The sequence below is a fragment of the Chiloscyllium punctatum genome, chromosome 2 (assembly GCF_047496795.1).
Source record: "Chiloscyllium punctatum isolate Juve2018m chromosome 2, sChiPun1.3, whole genome shotgun sequence".
Classification (NCBI taxonomy): domain Eukaryota; kingdom Metazoa; phylum Chordata; class Chondrichthyes; order Orectolobiformes; family Hemiscylliidae; genus Chiloscyllium; species Chiloscyllium punctatum.
Genome location: NC_092740.1, coordinates 42682015 through 42698141, shown reverse-complemented (window position 1 = coordinate 42698141; position 16127 = coordinate 42682015). Strand labels below are relative to the sequence as shown.

The window sequence follows — 16127 nt, the reverse complement described above, 5'->3', positions numbered from 1 at the left end:
ACATTGCATCTCAGGGCTGCTCGTTCACTCACTTTGCAACTATCGGGATGTTTATAGCATCTCAGCCTGGCCTAGCCTAGCCTTGAAGCACTTCACCTTTTAGACTCACAGGGTTTCTGCAGTGCCTTGCTATTCAGTACAGGCGCAGGCCAGGTAGCTTGTCATGGTTTTCAGCTGTCACATATCTAGGGTGAGACATGTTGTAATATGGCACCATGTTTTGACAATCGAATGCCGACAACATGAGGCAGCAACGTACGTGGCAAGCCATATTGTATATGCATCCACCAAATGACCATGTCTCAAAGTCTAATGGCCGTGAATCTCAGTCAAGTCAAGGGGGTTGCTGTCAGTCAGGTGGTCTGAAAACAGTCACCAAGGACTTCATCTATTATCAGTCCGGGGGGGCTTGGTCATGGTCAGTCAGCCATTCAGCACAGCTACTGTCAGGATCCACACTCCTCCTGGAGGGGTTTCAGCCAAATGTTGGGCATGCAACCACTCATCTGGGCTGTTAGCAAGGCAAAAGGAAGCACTATGTGAAATGAAAGAAGTTGGCACTGCTGACCAGGCAGGGGAAAAGTGTTGAGATGTTCAGAGTGAGTGAATAGGAGGCATAAAGGCCAGAATTCATGGTATTAGGGTTTGGGTTTTGATGTTGCATCCAACTGAGAGTCATGATGGGGAGGTGCCAGTGTTAGACTGGGGTGGAAAAAGTTTAAAAATAGGCAAAAGTGAGGACTGCAGATGCTGGAGTTCAGAGTCAAGATGAGAGTGGTGCTGGAAAAGCACAGCAGGTCAGGCAGCATCTGAGGAGCAGGAAAATCAATGTTTCAGGCAGAAGCCCTTCATCAGGAATGGGCAATCTGATTGGCCTGCTCCTCAGATGCTGCCTGACCTGCTGTGCTTTTCCAGCACCACTCTAGAAATACCACAACACCAGGTTATAGTTCAACAGGTTTATTTGGAAGTACTAGCTTTCAGACCACTGCTCTGTTGGTCCATAAGCTGGTGTTGTGTGATTTTTAACAGTGAGAGTGGTAGAGCATGAGCCTTTAGTGAGAGCTGGGTGCAGTAGCTGGGATGGAGTGAGTGTGAGGTAACAGAAAGGAGATAGTGACACTTAACGCTGGTAGAGTGCAGAATGTCATTGACCTTCCTATGGCATTGCTGAACATTTCTATGGACAGGCCAACCTTAGACTTAAACTGACAGCATGTGGTGTCATGATATCTTATTGTCAGTCCTGAGGGGGAAAAGGTATGGTGCTTCTCTGCACTCACCCCCATTCACCAGGACACTCAAATTCCTGTTTGCAAAGTGGTGTTCCAATTTCCCCTTATTTGCCATGTCCAGGAAACACATAGGGCAGCTCCAGACTGCCAGTACTTGACAGGATGCCCTTTAAATATGGCGCCTCCACCAGGAACCCTGGGATATCTCTGCAATGGCAGATCTGCAGACTGTGAGCAGGAGAATCAGGCTGGCATTGGGCAAGAGGGACACGATTGAGTCTTGGAACCTACTTAATGAGGCCAGTTTGGGGCAACAGTGTGAAAAATCTTGCTAGACCTTGTAGGAAGAAACCCTTCCTGCATTGGAACTGTCACTTAGCCAATTTCTGATAAGATTTATCCTTTCACAGAAGAGCTGTGAACTTTTGAGCTGTGTGATTGCCTATTCATCAAATTGAATCAATTTGAATTGAAATGCAATGACAGTATGTTGGGGTGGGGCTGTGGGGATAATAATGCAGACCAGCAGCCATTCTGTTGTGCTTGGATAGATTCAGCCAATACCTTTGGGATGGAAATCTTCCATTTCTGACATCTCTGAATTCTGCTGGATAATTTTCAATTCACATCAAGTGAGAAATTATGGATAACACAGTTGCAGTCATTCTGAAATAGAAATGGACACAAATGCATGGTGCAAGTCTGTGTGAGCCAACTGCAGAGGATGGGAAAGCTCCCTAATTGTACTAATTTGGCTGTAACGTGGCACAAGCTGTAAATAGCTTTGACTGCCTGGTTCAGAAGCAGTAGCTGTTCCCTCTCATTCTGCAGGAAAAAGGATCTCCCAAACAATTATAATGGAAACTGAACGCAGAACAGCTACAGTTGTTAATACATTTTTTGTGGTTATCTACAAGCTCAGTAACTCTGCTGCTTTTAGGAACCAAGCTTTCTGTCCACTTTGGCAGCAGGAAGAGGGAGAGCAGAGGAACCTGTACAACATAGACTGCAGAGTCATGCATTCTTATTAGCTCCATCAATATTCAGCCCATTGCCTCCCATCAGTCCAGCAATATGAGTCGTGCCCTCACTTGACTGTAACAGAATCCCAAGTACACACCAGAAACAAATTTATCCAGCACCTGAATGCTGACCATGTCGAATATTGTGAAAGCCCATGATGCTTATGTGCAGTCATTAAGTGGCAGGGAATGCCTGAAGCCATTTCAGACTAAAACAGATAAATTCAATGAATTCAAGGGAATCAGCCAGAGTCAGCATGGGTTTATGAAAGAGAAATCCTATTGAACGATTTAGTGGACTTCTTTGAAGATGTAACATGTATTAAGCATAACGAGGAATCAGCACATGTACTGTACTTAGACTTTCAGAAAATTTTTGACGAGGTGTCATATTAAAAGTTATTGCAAAATAAAAATTCTCATGTTTTAGGCAATAAAATATTGGATGCAAAGGAGATGGGCTAGCCAATAGGAAATAGAGAGTAAGCGTGGATTGGTCATTTTCTGATTGGCAAGATGTGATGAGTCATGGGCCACAGGAATCAGTGCTTGGGCCTCAATTTCTAACATTTCATATCAACTGTTTGGATGAAGGGACTGAGAACAAGTTGCAAAACTTGCTGAAGGTACAAAGATAGACAGAAAAGAAAGGTGTGAAGAGGACACATAAGGATATAAATTGTTCACGGTGTGGAGTGTGGAAGTGGCTGGGTCCCAGGTGGGATCGGCTGGTGAGCCTGGATGGTGGGGAGCAGTTAGCAATAGGAAGGCTGGTGAGCCTGGATGGTGGGGGGCAGTTGGCGGTGAGAAGGCTGGTGAGCCTGGATGGTGGGGGGCAGTTGGCAGGGGAGGAGAGTGATGGTGAGCCTGGGTAGCGGTCAGTGCGGGGATCTCCTAGTGCAGTGAGAGATTGAGTCCCCGTGGGGATAGCCCAGCATGGAGAAACTGCAGTCCCATGGGTAAAGAAAGACTGTAATTTTGAACTTAACTTTATTTTTTTGATTACTACATTGTATTGTAATGTCTTTTTAACTTATCTCTACTTTTCTACTTGTATCTAAGATTTTGTACCTCGGTACCTCAACCTATGATAATGCCAGGAGTGGTGATGCTGTAGATTTTTAACTGTATCCCTGTACTTGAGTACGTGTGATAATAAAATCTAATTCCTAATTTTTACATTATTTAAGTGAGTGGACAAAGATCTGATAAATGACGTATAATGTGGAAAACTTGAAATTTTTGATTTTGGCAGAAGAATGGGAAAAAAAAATTATTTAAATGATGTGCGATTGCAGAGCTCTGAAATAAAAGAGGAATATGGATGTTTTCTGAGGAAAGGTCACCAGACCTAAAATGGTAACACTGATTTCTCATCACAGATACTGCCTGATCTGCTGAACTTTTCCAGCAATTTCTGTTTTGTTCCCAATTTACAGCATCCGCAGTTCTTTCAATGTTTACGTGGATGTCTTAATGCATGAAATGCAAAAGGTGGACATGCAATTACAGCAAGTAATTAGAAAAGGAAATAGAATATTGTGAGCAGACACTATGGGCAATTTAGCATGGCCAATTCACCTGGCCTGCGGGAGGAAACCCACACAGACATGCAGAGAACATGCTAACTCCACACAGACAGTCACTGGAGGCTGGAATCGAACCTGGGACCCTGGTGCTGTGAGGCAGCAGTGCTAACCACTGAGCCACTGTGCCACCCCATGTTTTTGAAAAATCCAAGTACAGTATGTTAACAAGCTTACTCATATTACTACTCCAAAACATTCTCATAGATTAGTTAAATATGACTTTCTTTTTGTGAAACCATACTGTCCCTTCTCAATTCCCTTCAATTTTCCGAGTGCCCAATTATAACATCATTCACAATTGAAACTAACACCTTCCCCACAATAAGTGCCAAGTCACCTGGCCAATAGTTTCCTGTTTTCTGTCTCCCTCCCTTCTTGAATAGCGAATTTGGATTTGCTACCATCCACTCTGATGAAGTTTCCAGAATCCAGTGAATTTTGGAAATTTACAAATAATTTATTCAATCGTTATCCACCTTTTTAAAGACCCTAAAGAAAGAGAAGATGGCAGCAGCAGAGTAGGCAGTGCCTGGGCTCCTGAGACTGGGGCTCATCCATTCTGTCTGCATTTCCTTTTTTAACCTTCTGTTCTCATTTTCTCTCTTTCTTTCACTTTATTGGTTTTTTTTTTACTTACCTGGAGAGAGCTGAGTTGGCATCGGAGTCTGGAGTGTGGCAGCGGCTGGGATTGGCAGCACTTTGACATTTGGCAGCAGAGTAGCTGGCAAGCACGATGGCAATCGCCAGGACTCTTAAGAACATTGATATACAAGGGATCTTGGGGTGAAAGTCCATAGCTCTCTGAAAGTGGCAAAGAAAGTATACAGCATAACTGCCTTCATCGCTTAGGGTGTAGAATATAAAAGATGGCTAGTCATGTTGCAGCTGTATAAAACTTCACTTCGGCCGCATTTGGTGTATTGTGTGCAGTTTTGGTTACCACACTGTAGGAAGGATATGGAGGCCTTGGAGACGGTGTAAAAGAGGGTTTAGCAAGTTATTGCCTGAATTGGAGTGCTTGAGCTACAAGGAGAGATTGGACAAACATGGATTGTTTACCCTATAACATTGGAGGCTGTGGGGCAACCTGACGGAAGTGTATAAAATTATGAGTAATTTAGTTTGCCATTGTAGATGCCAGACTGTGAAGTAGTGTTTAACATTTCACCTGTATATTCATCAGTCACTGTTAGCAATCCCAAGGGAGGAGAAGGAGTAAACAGAGATGAGGGCAGAATATTTATGATTGTGCTGATGAATACCACAACATTATAGGAGCATTTCCTGCATCTTTACAGTTACAGACTGTCTGTCTATCAGAGCATCAGCTGCTTGCATTAAAGCAGACAAGTTGGCTTGACAGGGTCTAACAATTAAGTTCAAGTTAGCCATTCCTAGTTCTGTTGAAACCTTAACTAACTGCATATACTTCTGTTTATCAGCTGCTCTCCCTGTAAAACCTGCTTCTCATTATTCATTGGATGATAATCTATAAACAGGAAATTTTGGTAAGTGAGATTTCCAATATTCAGTAAACTCACTGGAGATCTGATTGTACCATTTATTTTAAAATTACATTTTGCAATAAATAAATAAAGCCATTTGAGAATATTTAAGAAAAATCCCATTGCCTGAGGTGGGACCTGAGCCCATCATCCTTGAATTGGGAGTCTCCTTATGATTGTGGTCAGGCAGCACCTGAGGAGCAGGAAAATCAACTTTTTGGGCAAAAGCCCAATTAGGAATCAGGCTGGGAGCCTCGGGGGTGGAGAGATAAATGGGAGGTGGGGGTGGGGCTGGTGAGGTGGTATCTGGGAGTGCAATAGGTGGATGGAGGTGGGGGTGAAGGTGATAGGTCGGAGAGGAGGGTGGGAAGCTGGGAAGGAAGATTGACAGATGGGACAGGTCATGAGGATGGTGCTGAGCTGGCAGGTTGGAATTGGGTTAAGGTGGGGGGAGGGGAAATTAGGAAACTGGTAAAGTCCACATTGATGCCATGAGGATGAAGGGTCCCAAGATGGAAGATGAGGCCTTCTTCCTCCGGGCGTCACGTGGTTAGGGAATAGCAATGGAGGAGGCCCAGGACCCGCATGTCCTTGGCACAGTGGGAGGGGGAGTTGGAATATTCAGCAACGGGGTGGTGGGGTTGATTTAGTGCGGGTGTCCCGGAGATGTTCTCTGAAGCGCTCTGCGAGTAGGCATCCAGTCTCCCCAATGTAGTAGAGACCACATTGGGAGAAACGGATACAGTAAATGACGTATGGAAGTGCAGGTGAAACTTTGATGGATGTGGAAGGCTCCTTTGGGGCCTTGGATGGAGGTGAGGGGGTGGGGGTGGTAGTGGTGTGGGTGCAGGTTTTGCAATTCCTGCGGTGGCAAGGGAAGGTGCTTGGAGGGGAGACTGGGTTGGTGGAGGGCGTGGACCTGGCAAGGCAGTCACAGAGGGAACAATCTTTTTGGAAAGTGGATGGGGTGGGGAGGGAAATATATCTCTGATGGTCGGGTCCATTTGTAGGTGGTGGAAATGACGGAGGATGATGCGATTTATGCGAAAGTTGGTAGGGTGGAAGATGAGAACCACTTTCATCCTCATGTGGTCAAGTGACCATGGGCCCAAAATTGTTTACTGTAAATTGACCCACACCCAGAGAAATTGAGTCTGACAGGAAATTAGCCAATTTAAATTAAACAGCAGCTAGCAGATATCGGATACTGTGAACAATGGAAACCAAGGTTAAAGAGGTCGCAAATGTTCAGGGGGAGCCAGTTTTAATCAGCCTGAGAGTTGTGTGTTGGTGGAATATTGATCAGACTTTCCAGTACCTTGACATTCAACCTGTGCCTGAAGACATGCACTTTGCACCTGTCCAGCATGGCAGCAGCGAAGGGTGTTGATACGACCCCATTGGATGCTTTGAACCCAGCCGATGACCCCATTGGCCAAAGACAATGGAATATTTGGGAAGGCCTAGGATGTTGGGGATAAAAATACACATTCCTATTCCTGATGAAGGGCTCATGCCCGAAACGTCGATTCTCTTGCTCCTTGGATGCTGCCTGACCTGCTGCGCTTTTCCAGCAACACGTTTTCAGATAAAAATACACACCTGGAAACTATCCCCCCTCAGCAAAGACTCATGGCAGAAGACAGTGCAGCAACCCAAGAAAATCCAAGAGAAGATTTGCCCTGACCTGCTAAACCCACCTTCATGGAAAAGAGCTGTACCTCAGACAGGAAGGAGATTCCAATGGCCCAGCACAAACACATGAACTGTTGTGGGTAATATCCTCTCTTAGGCGTCAGCACCGACCAAACAGGAAAAGACGATCCCTCTGAGGGGATGGATAAAGACCTCCCCCCACCCGATGAGAACCAAGAGGTACCCACTGGCCCATAGCTCCAGGTAACTGGGAGCAGCGGTCCTATGACAGCCCTGCTGTCAGATGGAGAACTGGACTGTGTGGACCCTGGGCCTGATCCAAAGACACCAGAGCGGGGAAATGGCCCCAGCGTGGAGCCGGACAGCTACCTCAGCCCTGGGAGGGCCCAGCAGTTTGCCGTCACCAGGGGGATGCACACAGCTACCCCAGAGAGGCAAGACCAGCAGCAAATGGACACTGGTAACCTTGTAAATTGTTAAAATGTGCATAGCATCAAATCGGCTACGCGATGTGTTTCTACGGTGGCCTTCCTGGCCAACGTTAAAGCCGATGTCATGTTTCTGCAGGAGTGTGGGATACCGCACCTCAGCAGCTACAGGAGATGGTCGAGCTTCTGGGCCCATGGGCCATCAGTTTGGTCGGGAGCAACGATAGCCATGACTCCAGCCTGGGTATCCTGTTGCGAGCAGGCAACTTCACCATCTCGGATGTTAAGGAGGTGGTGAGCGGGCGCCTCCTTGTCACCGACGTCATGTACAGGAATGCTCCCCTGAGACTGATTAATGTGTACGCCCCAGTGGGTAAGAGTGAACGGTTGGCCGTCCTGCAGCAGCTTCCACTGTTGCTGGCTACGTCCAGGCCGGTCATTCTGGCCGGAGACTTCAACTCTATCATCGATGCAGATGGATGATCCGGCAGGGGGGACTGTAAACTGGACGCCATGTCCAGAGCCCTGATGGACACGGTAAAAGATGCCAAGCTGCACGACATCTTCAGCACCCCTGCAGACGGAGCGCAGCGTAGATACACGTGGTCACGGGCAGACGGGTCTATCTGCTCAAGGATAGATTACCTGTTTGAGTTCCGAACGCTCTTGGTCAGATTCATCGACGTCAAGCTGGTATTCTTCTCTGACCACTGCCTCCTGCTGGCCGACTGTCACCTACAGGATGAGCAGCGGGCTGATAAGGGAACGTGGAAGCTGAACACAAAGCTTTTGACCGTGGGAAACATTGAGGAGCTCAAGAGGGACTATGCAGGTTGGAGAACCGTGAAGCCCCTCTTTGAGTCCCCAGCGGACTGGTGGGAGACAGTAAAAGGGAACATCAAGAGGTTCTTCATCCTCAAAGGTGTTCAGGAGGCGAGAGAGAGGCGGGGAAAACTGTCCCAGCTCCAGGAAAGTATGCAGAACCTGCTCCTGCTACAAACGATGGGGGTCGATGTCACGAAGGATCTCAAGGAGTTGAAGGGCCAGCAAGCCTCGCTCTTTGACTCAGAGGCCTCCAAGATAATCTTCCGGTCCAGGTTCCGCTCGGTGGAGCAGGACAAGACGTGCTCACGTTTCTTCTTCCAGAAGGTGCACAAAGAGATCACCATGCTCAACAGCCTGAAGGAAGAAGATGGCTCAATAACATCATCTCAGGCTGATGTCATGAGGATCAGCAAATCCTTCTATGCCAGTCCGTAGCTTCCATCTGCCCAGTTTCTGCCTCACTTTGCTGATACGCTCCTCCCAAGACTTGGCGCATGCCCCAGCCCCCCTGAACCAAATACCCAGCACCTGACGGCGAAGGGGATCGAGGATTGGTCGGCCCAGTTCCCGAAGAGCATGGCCTCGCTCTTGCCTTGGTTTACCTTGGCCCCCGAGGCCCACTCGAACTGGTGACATATGCACATGAATCTGTGCATGGACAGCAGATCAGAGCAGAAAATGGCGACGTCATCCATGTACAGGGAGGCCTTGATGTAGGGACTCGATGTATAAAGATCTGGGCAACGGGGGAAAAAATACACCCAATGCCACCCTCACCCTGATGGCCACCTTTGTGTGTGGCTGCATCAAGCTGTGCGTGGATCCCCGGTATGCAAACACCAAGTGTCACTATGCACTGAGGTTCTACCTGTCTCCGGTGTTGCGAAGGATGGGCCTGGCCTCGCTGCCGCGGAACGCTCCGAGTAATTGGACCGTTCCGTATCACCTGTCCTTCATGGAGAAGTTTATGAAGAAAAACACCTTTGACCACAAGTCCATCAGGAAGTGAACAACACGTAGTGTCCTTGAGACCCTTCGGGAAAAGGAGAGAGCAGATCCTATCGAGCGGTTCCCTGAGCAGACTGTCAAAGCCATTTGGCAAAATGCCTCATCGCCAGAACTTTCCAACAAGCACATGGCTGGTGGTGAGAAGGGCTCTGCCTGTGAGATCCTTTATGCACGCCCGGACTCTCAGCCACACCGCATGCTGCCCTCGAAGTGGCTGCGGGGGGGACGAGACTGTCACACACCTCCTTCTGGAATGTGCCTATGTAGAAGAAGTCTGGAGAGGAATGCAGTGGTGTTTGTCGAGGTTCGTCCCGAGCAGCACCGTGACGCGGGACTCCGTGCTCTATGGCCTGTTCCCCAGGACGCACACCGAGGCAAACATCAACTGCGCCTGGAGGATCATCAACTTGGTGAAGGACGCTCTCTGGGTGGTCCGAAACCTGTTGATCTTCCAGCTGAAGGAGTTGACCCTGACTGAGTGTTGCAGACTGGCACATTCCAAGGTCCAGGACTACGTGTTGAGGGATGCGCTAAAGCTTGGGGCAGCTGCCACCAATGCGCGGTGGGGAAAGACCACCGTGTAACGCCTGCCTGCCTAAGAAGAACAGGGGGCCTACGCAGTAAGGGGGCTCCGCTGACCCCCCTGCTAATTATGTAATTGTACAGACCTGTATATATGAATGATTACTCTGTCTCTGTATACCAAGAAATGGAATGTTTACGGATGCACGGCATGACCAATTGTACAGATCATCAAAATATTTTATGAATAAAATACATTTTTGAAATTAAAAAAAGTCGGAGCCCTTGGCCTTCCCCACACCCTAAACATTCCATTCATCAGGCTTGACGCCATCCCCCCGCCGGGGAGCGTGGCCTGGCATCCGTCTGTGTCGTGACAGTGGGGCCAGCACGGCTGTCACTGGTCCCAGAATGGCTGTCGGTGGTAACATCTGCCTGCCTAAGAAGAACAGGGGACCCACCCAGTCATTTGGGCTCCGCTGACGCCTCAGTAGATGAGCTGGATAGTAAATGTACAGACTTGTATATAGGAAAAATAAATTTCGATGTCTGTATGTAAAGGAATGTAATGTGTGCACAAGAATGGTATGACCAATTGTAAAGAGATCAAAATAATTTTATGAATAAAGTATATTTTTGAAATCAAAGAAAAGTAAAGAGCTAGATAGACTGGGTTGGCAGGGACTCCATGAACAGAACTCTGGATAAGGGGGAGAAGAACATACCAAATGTTGCCTTCATTCTGATTGTCTTCTTTGTGTGTGGCTGCATCAAGCTGTGTGTAGACCCTCAGTACGCAAACACCAAGTGAGACTATGCACTGAGGTTCTACCTGTCCTTGATGTTGCGAAGGATAGGACTGGCCTTCCTGCCATATAACACCCCAAGTGTGAGGGACAGAGTCCTTGAGTACATTGAAGGCTGAGATAGATAGATTCTTGATCAAAAGAGGAACCAAGGGCTATGGGGAAAAGGTGGAAAAATGGACATGAGGAATGTCGGATCATCCATGAGCAAGTTAGAATGTATTTCAAAGTATGTATTGCTTTAGATCTTACTCTTAATTCAACATATTGCATGTATCCAGCCCAATCTGAGATACTTACAGGTGAAAGAATAGTTTAGTACTTGAAGATTAATGATGTCCCTGCATAAGTTGGACTTTAAGGAGGAACTGGGAAAGAAATGCTTTAATCTGTGCGCGAGGTTGGAAGTTGGGTAGAATAAGTCTGAGTCATGAGTGTGGCTGGGGAAGAGAAGTCTTGTCACATGAGTGAGGTCTAATAAAAACAAAATACTGTATCTTGTGGAACAGGAAAGAATCATGTCACTTGTCACTCAGCTATCCCAGCCTTCAAAGTGTCTATAAGCTGAAGAAAGAAGCTGCGACCTGTGAAGAGGGAAATCTTCACCCACTGCCTGAGACATTTGTCTTTTCTCTATCCAAGTCTCACTGCACCCATTCTGGTCATTGAGTCAAGAAGCTCTAGAAAGCTATTTCAGGCTCACTAATGGAGGGCTGGAAGAGTGTATCACTGAAAAAGCCATTATGATTTCATGTACAGATATTTGACTTCCACCAGCAAAGAGCCTCTAACTATTTATCATTTTGATTATATGGCTTGCAGCGGCCTTCTGAAGAATTGGAATTAGTAACTGTTAGTGCCTATCAATGGGAAATTCCTTCCAAGCTTTCCTTTCCAATCCAGATTTTTGGTATTCTATACTGTATTTAAGATAACTGAAACTGACTATGTTAAATCTGGAAAATTACTACCAGAAACCAAATGAAATGGCTGCTTGTGTTTGTTGCAATGATTCTCCATTAACATTTGGACATTCTTATACCTTGCATAGTCTTCCAATCCATTAGTTTAAATGAGTGAAGAAGGTGACAGTAAACTTTGGAATTTTGCACTAACAGGGTGGATGAAATACATTCGGTCTAGAAAACTCAAGAAATAATTATTCTGAATGAAAACAGACAAATAAAAATTAAAATCAACCTTCTAAAAGGTTCCTGCTGCAATTGGCACAATTAATACCGACAAAGATGACTCAACTGTGCAGCAATAGTGGAGCTTTGTGGAGACATTGAAATTAATGCGTAGTTTTAAAAACATTCCCTGTTGAGGTGATATTTGGCAGCCGGGACTAAACAAAGGCTATCTGTGTTTTATTACAGGAAGTATAGTGTACCTTGGGATGATGTTGGGGGCCTTTTTCTGGGGTGGTCTAGCAGACAAGATTGGCCGGCGGCAAGCCCTCATCATTTGTATGTCCGTCAATGGTTTCTTCGCCTTTCTTTCATCCTTCGTCCAGGGCTATGGGCTCTTCCTCTTCTGCCGATTCTTCGCTGGATTTGGGTAAGATCCGATGTCATGTTTTCAGACCATGACAGGGCTTTTGAAGCATTAATTACAGATATTTTTACTTCAACATGTTTGGACATATAATGGTACATGTCTGGAGCAAGTAGGACTTAGAACCTGGTCAGGAGGCACTATCATTGCATTACAAGAGCACGGAGGATTTTATTGCTCAGATCTTCCACTGAAAAGATACCATCAGTATCTCATTAAAGACTTTATCTAATTATTACCTCTTTTGGTATCTAAATATCTTGCATTCTATCATATTATAGAGATTTTGTGTGGAGTCTATTTATTAATGAATGTAATGTTTATATACCATTTCTGATTTACTTTCTGATTTTTGGCAACAGGCAATGTGGAAAAAGGATTTATAGAATTCATAAAATCATAAAACCATAAGATATAGGAGCAGAATTAGACCATTCGGCCCATCCAATCTGCTCCACCATTCGATCATGGCTGACATGTTTTTCAACCCCATTCTAATACCTTCTCCCCATAACCCCTGATCTCCTTACTAATCAAGAACTTATCAATCTCTGTTTTAAATAGAGTCAGTGACTTAACCTCCACGTCACTCTGCAGTAATGGGTTTCACATGCTCACCACACTCAGGTGGAAGAAATTCCTCCTCATCTCAGTTCTAAAGGGTCATTCCTTCACCCTGAGGTTGTGCCCTTAGGTCCTAATTTCTCCTATCGGTGGATATGTCTTCTCCACATCTATTCTATCCAGGCCTCCTAGTATTCTGTAAGCTTTGATCAGATCCCCTCTCATCCTTCTAAACTCCATCAAGTACAGACCCAGAATCCTTTACTGTGCCTCATATGACAACCCATTCATCTCCAGGATCATTCTTGTAAACTTCCTCTGGACCCTGTCCAATGCCAACACATCTTTTCTGAGATACTGGGACCAAAATTGCTGACAATATTCCAAATGCGATCTGACCAGGGCCTTATCCAGCCACAGTGGTACACCTCTGCTCTTGTGGTCTCGCCCTCAATTAATACAGTTAGGCAGAAAGTAGCCAACTAGAATTATACAGCCATAGAGCGTGGAAACCGATCCTTCAGTTATGGAGTCATAGAGTCCTATAGCATGGAGACAGGTCCTTTGGCTCAAACTGGTCCATGTCGATCAAAAAATGTCTATCCGCGGTAACTCCATTTCCTCGCATTTGGCCCATATTCTTCTAAACTTTTCCGATCTAAGTATTTGTCAAAATGCCTTTTAAATGTTAATAATGTACCTGCCTCAAACACTTTTGGTGGCAGTTCATTCCATATACGTATCTCATACGTGTGTAAAAAAGTTGCCTCTCAGGTTCCCTTTTATTCTTTCCCCTCTAACCTTAAACTGATGCCCTCTAGTCCTTGATTCCCCAACCCTGGGAAAAAGACTGAGTGCATTCACACTATCCATGCCTCTCATGATCTTATACACCTCATGAAGGACCCCCCTCAGTCTCCTCCATTCTAAAGAAAACTGTCCTAGCTTGTCCAACCTCTCAGACCATTGAGTCCAGACAACCTCCTTGTAAATTTATTCTGAACTCTTTCCAGTTTAATAACATCCTTCCTATAACAAGGTGAGCAAAACTGAACACAGTACTCTCTGTGCAGCCTCACCAATGTCCTGTACAACTTTAACATAACTTCCCGACTTCTATACTCAATGCTCTGACTGATGAAGGCCAGTGTGCCAAAAGCCTTCTTCATTGCCCTGCCTACCTGTGACTCTACTTTCAGAGAGATGTGAACCTGAACTCCAAGATCCCTCTGTTCCACCATACTCCTTTAAGGCCCTACCATTCACCATGAAACTCCTATCTTGATTTGACTTTCCAAAATGTCAGACCTCACGTTTACCATATTAAACTCCATTTGCCATTTCTCGGCCCATTTCCCCAGCTGATCAAGCTCCTGCTCCAATTTATGATAACCTTCCTCACTGTGCACGATACCGTGTATTTCAGCAAACTTACTTATCGTGCCTTGTAGATTGTCATTCAAATTATTGAGATAGATAACAAGCAGTATTGGACCCAGCACTGATCTCTGAGGCACTCCACTAGTTGCAGGCCTCCAGTCCGACACACATCCTTCCATTATTACCCTCTATTTTCTACCATCCAGCCAATTTGCCAGCTCGCCCTGGATTACATGTGATCTAACATTCCAGAGTAGCCTACCATGTGGAACCTTAGCAAAGGCCTTACTGAAATCTATATAGACAACATATACAGCCCTGCCCGCATCAATCTTCCTGGTCACTTCATCAGGGAGAAAGGAATGGGAAGTTATGTTGGTACGATTTGATAAATTGGAATGAATGGAGTCTGGCCGGGGGAGGTAACAACAGAAGTATGGTCTAATCCTTTCCTGCAAATCCTATTTAATTCTTTGTAATTGCAATGACATTTCTATGTATTGAATATCACATGCAGAAATTACTATCTGAGGTGTAGAGGCCTCTGTGTAAGTTTACATATTCTCGCTGTGTCTGCTTGAGTTTCCTCCCGGTGGTCCAGTTTCCTCCCACAGTAAAATATGTGCAGATTAGGTGGATTGGTCATGCTAAATTACCCATAGTTTCCAGGAATTTGCAGGCTATGTGAATTCACCATGGGAAATTGATATTTTGTATGTATATGTTATGTGAAGTGTATGATTGTTTTGTATGTATATCTGAAAGGAACAGAAGAAATAGGAGCAGGCGCATGCCACATGGTCCATCCAGCTCATCAAGCCATTAGTATGATCATAACTAATCTTCTGCCTTAACTCCACTTTCTAGTTAGGTCCCATATCCTTTCATTCCCAGAGAGAAAAACTGTAGTTATGTTAGCCTTGAATATACTCAAAAGTAGAGTACCTTCAACCACCTGGGGTAGACAATGCCAAATTCCACAACCTTCTGAGGCAATAAATTTCTCCTCTATCCTAAATGATTAATCTTTCATTCTGACATTGTGTGCCCCTGAAATAAACTTTCAGTTTCAGCTCTGTTAGAGTCTTGACTGATTCAAGGAGATCACCTCTCAGTCTTCTAAACTCCAGGGTGTATCGACCAGTTTACTCAGCAGCCCTTCAGGAGACAACACTTCTATCTCATGAATCAATCTTGCCTACTTCAGCTGTTACAATGCAAGTAATCCTTCCTTAGATATGTAGACACTTAGATATGAAGATAAGGGCACCATGGTAGCTCAGTGGTTAGCACTGCTGCATACAGGGACCCGGGTTTGATTCCAGCCTCTGTGTGAAGTTTACACATTCTCGCTGTGTCTGCTTGAGTTTCCTCCCGGTGGTCCGGTTTCCTCCCACAGTAAAATATGTGCAGATTAGGCGGATTGGTCATGCTAAATTGCCCATAGTTTCCAGGAATTTGCAGGCTATGTGAATTCACCATGGGAAATGCTGGGTTACAGAGATTGGGAAGGAGAATGGGTCAGTGTGGATTTGATGGACCAAATTGCTGCCTTCCGCATAAGGGATTCTATAATTCAATGAAAATTGTGCACAACACTTCAAGCAATTTTGCACCAAATCGCTACCTAATTGTTGCAAGACTTCCATTTCCTTGCACCCCAAAACCAAGCAAAAAGGCAAGCATGCCATTTGCCATCCCAGGTATTTGCTGTACCTGCATGCAAACATGTGTTTCTTGTCTGAATGCACCTACATTTCTCAGATGAAGCTGAGGTCTTATCCATGTGGAACTCTACTTGTTATAACCTGCCAACTTAGAGTCATAGAGATGTACAGCATGGAAACAGACCCATCCATGACGATCAGATATCTCAACACAATCTAGTTCCACCTGCCAGCACCTGGTCCCTATCCCTCCAAACCCTTCCTATTCATATACCCATCCGAATGCCTTTTAAATGTTGCAATTGTACCAGCCTCCACCACCTCCTCTGGCAGCTCATTCCATACACGTACCACCCTCTGCAT

The 16127-nt window shown here is 45.5% G+C and overlaps 1 protein-coding gene across 4 annotated transcripts in view; it reads left to right on the top strand.

Annotated features, from left to right (window-relative positions):
* Positions 1-16127, top strand: part of sv2ca (synaptic vesicle glycoprotein 2Ca) — a 206443-nt gene that overhangs the window by 105688 nt on the left and 84628 nt on the right. For all 4 annotated transcript variants that reach the window (XM_072547718.1, XM_072547728.1, XM_072547738.1 and 1 more), the window contains exon 4: positions 11976-12156. In XM_072547718.1, coding sequence (XP_072403819.1) covers positions 11976-12156 — 181 coding nt within the window. The remainder of the gene's footprint in view (positions 1-11975; positions 12157-16127) is intronic.